This window comes from Saccopteryx bilineata, chromosome 1 (assembly GCF_036850765.1).
Source record: "Saccopteryx bilineata isolate mSacBil1 chromosome 1, mSacBil1_pri_phased_curated, whole genome shotgun sequence".
Classification (NCBI taxonomy): domain Eukaryota; kingdom Metazoa; phylum Chordata; class Mammalia; order Chiroptera; family Emballonuridae; genus Saccopteryx; species Saccopteryx bilineata.
In genome coordinates, this window is record NC_089490.1 from 140,355,108 (window position 1) to 140,366,805 (window position 11,698).

The 11,698-nt window shown below is 50.3% G+C and overlaps 1 protein-coding gene across 3 annotated transcripts in view; it reads right to left on the reverse strand.

Annotated features, from left to right (window-relative positions):
• Window positions 1–11,698, reverse strand: part of KLHL26 (kelch like family member 26) — a 34,030-nt gene extending 22,332 nt beyond the window's left edge. For all 3 annotated transcript variants that reach the window (XR_010730445.1, XR_010730444.1, XM_066269014.1), the window contains exon 1: window positions 11,461–11,698. Coding sequence is in view for 1 of the 3 variants with exons in the window: in XM_066269014.1 (XP_066125111.1) it covers window positions 11,461–11,534 (74 nt within the window). In the remaining 2 variants the exon portion in view is untranslated. The remainder of the gene's footprint in view (window positions 1–11,460) is intronic.

The following is an 11,698-nucleotide window of genomic DNA, read 5'->3' on the forward strand; positions in this document are numbered from 1 at the left end:
GGCTATACCTAGTCCAAGGCTTTTTCCTGGGAGGAAGGACATTCCTGGGACTACGACCTGCAGTCTGGAAGACCCGAAGTCCTTGAGCAAGGAAAGGCATGAGGGCTTTCTGGAACAGAGGTGACCACTGAAGCTTGGAGGTGGGATGTCTATTTCAGCCTCTCCCAGCTCTCTATGGGATGCTGGCAGGCAGTGCAAGCCTCTCAGGGCAAGTGAGGCCTGGTCTTCCCCTGCCCACCCACATATCCACAGATCCTCTGCACTCCTAGATCCATGGCAAAAACCTGACAGCAAGTGACCCCGTCTAGCTGCCAACATTGCTCAGCATATCGCACAAGTTCAATCTCGAATCTTTCCCAAAACTGTGCCCTCTCCACAGCTCCAACCTTAGTTCAGGGCCCTTCCTCTCCTTCCAAAACACATATCTGGGCTTTGGCTGGATGGGTCAGTGGATAGAGCATCAACCAAGATCACAGGTTTTATCCCTGGTCAGGGCACACATGAAAAGCAACCAATGAGTGCACAACTAAATGGAACAATTACGTAGAACAAATTGAGGCTTCTCTCCCCCCCCCCCTCCAACTTTCTCACCCCCACTCAAATCAATGGAAAAATAAAAACAAAAAACAAATTCACACATCTGACCTAGGTGTCCCACCCAAATGCTATACTCCCAATCTCCTGCCTTGTCCCTCCCACCAACTCCAGTTCTTCTGACTCCTGACCCCTGAGAAGGCCTGTCTCCTCCACCTACAGAACCTGCACAATTCCCTTGCCAGCACCCAGAGAACAGTCCCCCTCATTCAACTCCCTTCCGATGAGCTGGTGACACAAACCTTCACGTTCAATTCAACCTTCTTTCTGAAGTTTCTCAGAACCTTTCTGAGAAAGCAGAAACTTCCAATTTGGCCTCAGGATCATTTATGGCACCCATGGGACAATGACCACACCACCATTTCACTAATTCCCTGCTGGCACATAGGAACCCCAAGGGCAAGACCTGACCATACCCCCTTTCCTAGCAAGCCCAGCACCAAACCCAGTGGCAGGCACACAGAAGGCATGTAACATCCACCAGAGTAAGAGCAAGGTGTCATGAGTTCCGTCCACACATTGATGAATTGTTTCTATCAGGACCCTCCACCCTGCCCCTACTTCTCCTTTTTTTTTTTTTTTTTTTTTTGTATTTTTCTGAAGCTGGAAATGGGGAGGCAGTCAGACAGACTCCCGCATGAGCCCAACTGGGATCCACCCGGCACGCCCACCAGCGGGCGATGCTCTGCCCATCCGGGGCATCGCTCTGTTGCGACCAGAGCCACTCTAGAGCCTGGGGCAGAGGCCAAGGAGCCATCCCCAGCGCCCGGGCCATCTTTTGCTCCAATGGAGCCTCAGCTGCAGTAGGGGAAGAGAGAGACAGAGAGGAAGGAGAGGGGGAGGGGTGAAGAAGCAGATGGGCGCTTCTCCTGTGTGCCCTGGCCGGGAATCGAACCCAGGAATTCTGCACGCCAGGCCGACGCTCTACCACTAAGCCAGCCGGCCAGGGCCTACTTCTCCTATTTTTGTCTTCCTTCTCCAGTGCCATCAATCTTAAATCAGAAATATGCCCTAAAACCAAAGGGAGGGAATGCAGAGAAAGCCTCACTTTTATTTATTTAAAAATTTATTGATTGATTATAGAAAAGGGAGAGAGAGAGAAACAGAGACATCACTCTGTTTCTGTATGTGCCCTGACCTGGAATTGAACCAGCAACCTTTGTGTATCAGGACGATGCTCTAACCAACCAAGCTATCTGGCTAAGGTGAGAAAGTCCCACTTTTAAAGTGTCTGCGGAGAGGGGTGATGCAGGCATAAAGCCTCCACCCTGGCCTCACTGAGCTCTCCCCTGCAGATAGGCAAACAAAAATAACTGCTGATAAGGAAAGTGAATGATATACCAGTAGGCTCCCTGGAGATGGCGTGATGATAACAGAAGCTAATAAAACCTTCCTACCCCAGTTATTATAGACAATGACAAGAAGGTGTCCCAGGGGTTAGCAGCTACCAGGTGGAAGCGGTCCAGCTGTGAGAATCACGCTGCTCAAATTGGAGCAAAGTGTATAGTTTTCAGGACAATTTCACAGCCCTGGCTAATTAGCTCAGTTGGTTAAGAGTGTCATTCCAGCCTGACCTGTGGTGGTGCAGTGGACAAAGTGTTGACCTGGAACCTTGAGGTTGCCAGTTCAAAACCCAGGGCTCTCTTGACTAGGCGGTGGCGCAGTGGATAGAGCGTTGGACTGGGATGCCGAGGACCCAGGTTTCAGACCCCAAGGTCGCCAGCTTGAGTGCGGGCTCATCTGGTTTGAGGAAAAGCCCACCAGCTTGGACCCAAGGTCGCTGGCTCGAGCAAGGCGTTACTCGGTCTGCTGAAGGCCCGCGGTCAAGGCACATATGAGAAAGCAATCAATGAACAATTAAAGTGTCACAAAGCGCAATGAAAAACTGATAATTGATGCTTCTCATCTCTCCGTTTCTGTCTGTCCCTGTCTATCCCTCTCTCTGACTCTCTCTCTGTCTCTGTAAAAAAAAAACAAAAAACACCCAGGGCTTGCCTGATCAAGGCACATATGGGAGTTGATGCTTCCTGCTCCTGCCCTCTTCTCTCTGTCTCTCATCCTCTGTATCTCTCCTCTGTCTATAAAAATCTCTGTATCTCTCCTCTGTCTATAAAAATGAATAAATTTTTTAAAAATCTAAATAAAGAAAGAAAGAAAAAAAGAAAGGTTGTGGGTTCAATCCCCAATCAGGGCACACACTGGATGCAACCAATGAATGCATGACTGAACAGAACAACAAATGAATGCTTCACTTTCTCTCCCTTCCTCTCTGTCATTAAAAATTAAAAAATTGCCTGACCTGTGGTGGCGCAGTGGATAAAGCGTCAACCTGGAAATGCTGAGGTCGCCGGTTCGAAACCCTGGGCTTGCCTGGTCAAGGCACATATGGGAGTTGATGCTTCCAGCTCCTCCCCCCTGTCTCTCTCTCCCTCTCTCTCTCCTCTCTAAAATGAATAAATAAAATAAAAAAATTTAAAAAAAAAAAAAATTAAAAAATTAAGCCTTGGCCAGATAGCTCAGTTTGTGGAGCACAGTCCTGGAACAAGAGAATGCTGGTTCCATTCCCCAAGCAGCTCAATGTTCCAATCTCTCCCTCCCTGTTTCTCTCTCAAAAAAACAAAACAAAACACACAATCTCACACTGTGAGCTCGGAGGTCTCTGCCAAGACCCTGCCAGAAACCTGCTGGCAGAGCTGAGAAACAGGGCACCTCACTCCCTGAGGAGGGATGAGCTGCATGGCCTGGACCCCCAGCACCACCACTCCCTCCAGCTTCCCAATGCTCCTCCAAGACCCACCCATCTTGTACCCACACTCTCCAGGCTCTCATTGTGGCATCTGCTCTCTCATGTTGCAAAAGCAACTCAGACTTGAATGTCCATTCCTCCACTGCCCCACCACTGTCCCTCTCATGGCCATCAATCATGACACCGTCCTCCCAACTGCTCCAGCCATTTGCCACAGACTGAATGTTGTACCTCTCCAAATGTTGAAAACTAACCCCTAATGTGAGAGGCAGTGCAGCAGTTGAGAGATGATTAGGTCATGAGGGTGGTGCCCTTGTGAACGGGATTAGTGACCCCAGAAAAGGAACTCCAGAAAGCTCCACCTAAACCCTTCCACCATAGGAGGAGAGTGACAATGTGCCCTTTATGAATCAAGAAGTGGCCTCACCAGATACCTTGATCTTGAACTTCTAGCCTCCAAACTTCAAAACATAAATTTCTGTTGTTTATAAGCCACCCGGTCTACAGTATTCTGTTTCAGCAACCCAAACTGACAAAGACACTAACATTCTCTTTTCCCCACCTGCCACCACAGACAAGCTACCCTGCTGCTGGTTGAGTCTGTGGTCCCATTTTCCAGATGAGGAATCTAACCCACAGAGGCATGCAGTTGTGCCCAAGGTACACAATGAGTATGTAGGACCGCACTGCTCATGGAAAGAAGGACCTCAGACACCTGGGTGTGATGAGGCTCCTGAAACAACCAGATCTCCCAGAATTCCCAAAAGGAAGAGTGCAGTCCCATATTTGAAGGGTCAGATCCCTCTCTGTCCCTTCCCCTCCCGGCTGAAAAGAGGATGAGGCTAAAGCAACAAGAATCTTCTCAGAAGGCAAGATATACCCCAGTCTTTTGCACAGGCATTGGGGGACTGAACCGAGGCTTAGTGGACACAATCTAGGGTGCTGTCAGAGAAGGCTTATTAGGAATTTTTTTTTTTGTATTTTTCTGAAGCTGGAAATGGGGAGAGACAGTCAGACAGACTCCCGCATGCGCCCGACTGGGATCCACCCGGCACGCCCACCAGGGGGCGACGCTCTGCCCACCAGGGGGCGATGCTCTGCCCCTCCGGGGCGTCGCTCTGTTGCGACCAGAGCCACTCCAGCGCCTGGGGCAGAGGCCAAGGAGCCATCCCCAGCGCCAGGGCCATCTTTGCTCCAATGGAGTCTCGCTGCGGGAGGGGAAGAGAGAGACAGAGAGGAAGGAGAGGGGGAGGGGTGGAGAAGCAGATAGGCGCTTCTCCTGTGTGCCCTGGCCGGGAATCAAACCTAAGACTTCTGCACGCCAGGCTGACGCTCTACCACTGAGCCAACCGGCCAGGGCCTTATTAGGAAAATTTGAACAAGCAAAAGCCACCAAGCCAGGAGCAGACACTTTGGCTGAACTGTGCCAAACCCACTGATACTGTGTCCCAGTTACAACTTCCTATAGAAACACCTGTGGGCAACACGTCCCTCACCCAGATACCCCTGCCTCACCACCCAGGAGCAGTGTGAGTCAGCAAATCTGAGGCCCATCCAAACACCTTTAGGGAAGATGGGGCATCAAGTGAGGATGCCTAAGGCCCAACGTCTCAAGAGCTTCCAGAACCCGGCCAACTAGGTACCTCATAGAGATGGAATTTTAGCTGGGGAGGTTCAACTCCCTGAAGAGTATTCCCCCCAGTAGGCTGCAAACCTCCTCTCTCTCCAGAGTCCAGGACACCATGGAGAGCTCGAGGTAGAGCTGGGACGGGACCCGCTGGAGGACAAATGTCCTCTGTGTAAGTGAGTCTGCAGCCAGGCCCCATCTCCCCTCCTTGAGTCTTGGCTGATGCCACCATGCTTCATCTATCCCAGAGGCTTAGCTCAGTCATTAACGACCATCTTTACTAGGCAACAAGTTTTTTTGTTGATCCTTGGAGATAGGAAGGAAAGAGAATAAGCTTTTCTCTTTCATTTCTCCCCCTTGGTTGCAGAAGAAAGATGTTGGAAGAAACAAGTTATATAATAATACAGGGGGTGGTGGGGGTGGGAGAGCACAATCCCTCAAAGACAATTTCTCAAGTTGTGGGACTGCTGGAAGGGCCAAAGGAAAGACAGGAACTGCCCCTACCCCAGGCCTAATGACAAAATGCATCATGGGGGAAAAAAAGGCAGATGCAGATACTTCCCAGCAGGCTAGAAAACCAGCCTTCCAGATAAGGCCAGCTAATTCCAGACTGCAGCAGTCCCCCAAATCTCCCAAAGAAGGTCAGAGACCAACCTGTCCATAGATGACACTTCCCACCTGCCAGACTGCAAGCCCTAGAAAGTTTTTCCATACCCCTTCTATCTATCCCTCCCTTCTGGCTATATATCTTGACCACTTACGTTTTCTGTGTGGCCTGTGCTCTAGGCCTACAAGACACATTCTCCACCCTCAAGGCATTTCCACTAATAAACACACCAAGTAATGTTGGGTGGTGATAGCGTGATCAAGGATACATGACAGATATATGATCCAGCAATTCTGCTCCTGGTATAGAACCCAAAGAACTGAACACAGGAATTCACACAAAAACTTGTACATGCATGTTTATAGCAGCACTATCCAAAACAGCCAAAAGGTAGAACCAACCTCAATGTCATTAGCTGGTGAATGGATAAACAAAATGTAGTATGTCCACACAATGGAGTATTATGTAGTCATTAAAAGGAATGAAATACTGATTTATGCTATAATGTAGACGACCTTCAATAACATTATGTGGAGCCTGACCTGTGATGGTACAGTAGATAAAGCCTTGACCTGGAATGCTGAGGTTGCAGGTTCAAAACCCTGGTCTTGCCCAGTCAAGGCACATACCAGAAGCATACTTTCAGCAGTCCTATTATGAGCTGATGCTTCCAGCTTCCCCCTACACTTTCTCTCTCTCTCACTTTCTAAAAATAAAAAAACATTACATGGAGTTAAAGAAGCTAGTCATAAAAGATCCCTTATTGAATGATTCTATTTATAAAATAGATAACATTATACAGACAGAAAATAGAGGAGCAGTTGTGAGGGGCTGGTATAGAAGGGAATGGAGAGTGACTGCTAATGGCACAGAATTTCCTTTTGGGGTTACGGAAATATTCCGGAACTAGATAGAGGTGCTAAACACACAACAACATTGTGAATGTGCTACAACCATTGAATTATACACTTTAAATGAGTGAGTTTTTGCCCTGGCCGGTTGGCTCAGTGCTAGAGCATCGGCCTGGAGTGCAGGAGTCTCGGGTTCAATTCCCGGCCAGGGCACACAGGAGAAGCACCCATCTGCTTCTCCACCCCTCCCCCTCTCCTTCCTCTCTGTCTCTATCTTCCCCTCCTGCAGCCAAGGCTCCATTGGAGCAAAGTTGGCCCGGGCACTGAGGATGGCTCTATGGCCTCTGCCTCTGGTGCTAGAATGGCTCTGGTTGCAACAGAGCAATGCCCCAGATGGGCAGAGCATCGCCCCCTGGTGGGCATGCTGGGTGGATCCCGGTCGGACACATGCGGGAGTCTGACTGCCTCCCTGTTTCCAACTTCAGAAAAATACAAAAAAAAAGGAAAGAATGAATGAACAATGCTACAAAGGCCTTTACATTTCAAAAGATCCTTGGGAGCGCTGGTTAGGTAGCTCAGTTTGGTTAGAGTATTTTCCCAATATGCCAACGTTGTGGATTTGATCCCCAGTTAGGGCACATACAAGAATCAACCAATTAATGCATAAATAAGTGAAACAACAAACTGATATTTCTCTCCTTTCCTCTCTCTTTAAAAAAAAAAAAAAAAAAAAATCAGCCTGACCAGGCGGTGGCACAGTGGATAGAGCGTCGGTCTGGGATGCGGAGGGCCCAGGTTCAAGACCCCGAAGTCGCCAGCTTGACTGCAGGCTCATCTGGTTTGAGCAAAGCTCACCAGCTTGGACCCAAGGTCACTGGCTTGAGCAAGGGGTTACTCGGTCTAATGAAGGCCCATGGTCAAGGCACATATGAGAAAGCAATCAATGAACAACTAAGGTGTCACGACGAAAAACTGATGATTGATGTTTCTCATCTCTTTCCGTTCCTGTCTGTCTGTCCCTATCTGTCCCTCTCTCTGACTCTCTCTCTGTCTCTGTAAAAAAAAAAAAAAATCAATAATGTTTTTTAAAACACCAAAAGACCCTTGGGAGACTATGTGTGACATACTCTCCTTCAAAATCTCGTCCTCTTGCCTTCCCCCCTACACTGGTACCACAGAAAATAGACACACATACACACACACCATCAGTTGCACAGATGACAGTGATGTTTCGCTGGGATGGACAGAAGGGGTAAATGGCCATCTCAAAAATGACAAAGATGTCTAGTAAAAAAATGCCTCCAGGCCCTGGCCGGTTGGCTCAGCAGTAGAGTGTCGGCCTGGCGTGCGGGGGACCCGGGTTCGATTCCCGGCTGAGGCACATGGGAGAGGCGCCCATTTGCTTCTCCACCCCTCCCCCTCTCCTTCCTCTCTGTCTCTCTCTTCCCCTCCCGCAGCAAGGCTCCATTGGAGCAGGGATGGCCCGGGCGCTGGGGATGGCTCCTTGACCTCTGCCCCAGGCGCTAGAGTGGCTCTGGTCGCGGCGGGGCAACCCCCCCGGAGGGGCAGAGCATCGCCCCCTGGTGGGCAGAGCATCGCCCCTGGTGGGCGTGCGGGGTGGATCCCAGTTGGGCGAATGTGGGAGTCTGTCTGACTGTCTCTCCCCGTTTCCAGCTTCAAAAAACGAAAAAAAAAAATGCTTCCAAAAAAAAAGAGTGCCTCTATTTAGAAAATATTTTTTTGATATGACATTAAAAGCATGATGCATAAAAAGAACATTGGTAAAAAAAAAACACAAAACTGTATCTCATCAAAATAATAAACACTTGCCTGACCAGGCAGTGGGTCAGTGAATAAAGTGCCAGCCTGGGACACAGAGGGCCCAGGTTCGAAACCCTGAGGTCGCCAGCTTGAGCACAGGCTCACCAGCTTGAACACGGGCTCACCAGCTTGAGCAAGGGGTAACTGGCTTGATTGTGGGATCACAGACATGACCCCATGGTCGCTGGCTTGAAGCCCAAGGTCACTGGCTTGGAGCAAGGGATCACTGGCTCTGCTATAGCTCCCGTCCCTGTCAAGGCACACATGAGAAAGCATTAAACACCTAAGGTGCTGGAATAAAGAATTGATGCTTCTCATCTCTCTCCCTTCCTGCCTGTCTGTCCCTATCTGTCCCTCTCTGTCTCTCTCTCACTAAAAAAATAAATAAATAAATAATAATAAACGCTTGCCCAGCGATAGCTATCACTAAAAAAATTAAAAGACAGTCCTGGCCCGGTGGCTCAGTTGATTAGAACATCATCCCAACATGCCAAGGTTGCAGGTTCGATCCCTGTCAGGGCACATGCAGGAAGCAACCAGCTAATGCACAACTAAGTGGAACAACAAATGAATGCTTCTCTCTCTCTCTGTCACTCTAAAGCAATCAATTAAAAAAAAAAAATCAGGTCCTGGCCAGATTGCTCAGTGGTAAAGCATTCGATCCCAAGTCAGGGCACATAGGAAAAGCAGATCAGGATGTGCCTGGGGCTAAGAGTGGGAGCAGGGTTCACTGCAACAAGCTTGATGGAACTCTTTGGCATGGTGAAAGCATTCTCAAAACCTGAGTTATGTTAATGGGTGTATACTCATACTCTGTAAATTTATCTTTTATTGAATTTATTGGGATGACACTGGTTAATTAAATTATATAGTTTTCAGGTAGACAATTCTACCTGAAATGTATATCATCTGCACATTATTATTATATATTCAACACCCCTAATTAAGCCTCCTTCCATCACCATTTATCCCCCATTATAAGTTTATTAAAACTCAATGAAGCCTTGGCAGGTTGGCTTAGTGGTAGAGCATCAACTGGTGTGTGGAAGTCCTGGTTTCGATTCCCAGTCAGAGCACACAGAAGTGACCACCTGCTTCTCTTCTCCTCCCCCTTATCTCTCTCTCTCCCCTTCCCACGCCAGAGTTTGATTGATTTGAGCATGTTGGCCCTGGGTGCTGAGGATGGCTCTGTGGAGCCTCTGCCTCAGGTGCTAAAAATAGCTTGGTTGTGAGCTTGGGCCCCAGATGGGCAGAGCATAAGCCCTTGACGAGGTTGCTGGGTGGATCCAGGTCAGAACTCATGCAGGGGCCTGTCTTTCTATCTCCCCTTCTTTTAAATTAAAACAAAAACAAAAAACTTAATGAACTGCTCAACTAAAATAAGGGAACAGTACAGTATGTAATTAATTATACCTCACCCTTGTCCCAGGTTATCCCACCCCAAGGCCCAAGGCAGGGACCTAGGGTACACTGTCCCCTTGTCTGTTCTTATATGCTACCTCATACCTGATCACCAAGCTCTGCCCAGGTTGCTACCCCTTGAATGTCTTCCTAAATCCTCTGAATCTCCCTAGCTCTCCATTGGAGGTCTCCAAAGCCCAACTCACGCACCTGAGCCAACAGGCCTTCCCAGCCAGCACTAGCCCAGGTCCCCACAATGAGAAATGACACCACAGCATACGAATACTGATCAATTTCATCATTCACCATGTTAACTGAAATGATTTGCTCTCGTAAGCTTACCAGAGAGAAAGAGTCTGAATTTCTTACTTGGTCAACCACGGTGGCAGGCTGTCCTGGGGGACAGGAATAGGAAGGTCTGGGCTACAGTGGCCCTGTGCAATGTAAAAATAAAGGGAGGTGGCCCTGGCCGGTTGGCTCAGCGGTAGAGCATCGGCCTGGCGTGCGGGGGACCCGGGTTCGATTCCCGGCCAGGGCACACAGGAGAAGCGCCCATTTGCTTCTCCACCCCCCCTCCTTCCTCTCTGTCTTTCTCTTCCCCTCCCGCAGCCAGGGCTCCATTAGAGCAAAGATGGCCCGGGCGCTGGGGATGGCTCCTTGGCCTCTGCCCCAGGCGCTAGAGTGGCTCTGGTCGCGGCAGAGCGACGCCCTGGAGGGGCAGAGCATTGCCCCCTGGTGGGCAGAGCATTGCCCCTGGTGGGCATGCCGGGTGGATCCCGGTTGGGCGCATGCGGGAGTCTGTCTGACTGTCTCTCCCCGTTTCCAGCTTCGGAAAAATATAAAAATAAAAAAATAATAAAGGGAAGTGGTGCTCCCTAAGGCCAATGTCCTTGCCCTCTGAGAACACAGAATAATGCATGTAAACATCAAGTTTTACACCAATTCTGAAGTGCAAGTAACCAGTCTCAGGACTTAGCCAAAGGGAAAGGGGACCTCCCTCTGACCAAAGGCAGTGAATTCTGCCCCCTTGGTCTGAGGGCAAAACCTTGCTTCAAGTCCCCTTTAGGGGAGGAGAAGATTTAAACCCCATGGGGATGGGAAAGAGGACAGACCCTCCTTGTATTTTCTTTAGACCTTTGGGGCTTTCTAACCATCCTCAGGCTCCCCAAGACCCACTCCAGCCCCTCAAGACTTCTGGGACTCCAGGTCCCTCCCTGCCCATCAGGGTACACAGGACTTCCAGGGCTCCTCAGCCTCCCCTCTCAGGTTAGGTTCTCCCAGGCCCCTTAGTCCTCTTTCAGGTCCTCAGGTTCACTTGGGTCCCCTACCCCCAGCTTTCCACAGTCCTCACCCAACCCAAGTCCCTTCAGCATGCCTTCAGGACCACCTTAAGAACCCTCAGGGTACTTTAGCACCCTTCATGAAGCCTTGGGCCTCAGACCCTACAAGTTCCCTCCAGTTCCCTTCAGTCCCCTTCTCAGAACAGCCTCAACAACCTCAAGACTGCCATGGCCCCTGCTTTGGCTCTCTCTGTCTCCCAGACCCCTTGGCATTCCCAGTTCCCAATAAGGAGCCTTATGACCTCCAAGGTCCCAACGCCCCCTCAGGCCTTTAGAGCCACATGTAGACGCCTCGAAGTCCTGGGGGCCCCAGCTCTCCTTCAGCTGCCCCCTTAGCAGCCTCTAGCCTGCAGTTCCCTAGAGAGACCTTCGGGTCGGCCCAGTACGCTTCCCAGCCCCTCAGACCCCCAGGATTCTCTACAAGTCACCCAGGCCCTGGGGGCAAGTGCAGTCCACTGCAGGCCGAGTCTCACCTGCTCGGGCGCTCCAGGCCCGCGCCCGCGCCCGCGCCGAAGCCAACGCCGCCGCCTCCTCCAGACTCCGCCATCTTCTGCCGCTGCCGCCGCAGCCACCGCCGCGCGTTAGAGTGACGGGTGCCAGGCGCCTGTACTGGGGACCAAGATTTGGGCTTGGGGGCGGGGCCTGCTCCGCCCGGGTAAGACCTGGGTGTTGAGAGAGGCGGGTGTGAGAGAGGCGTGGCCTCCCTGGAGA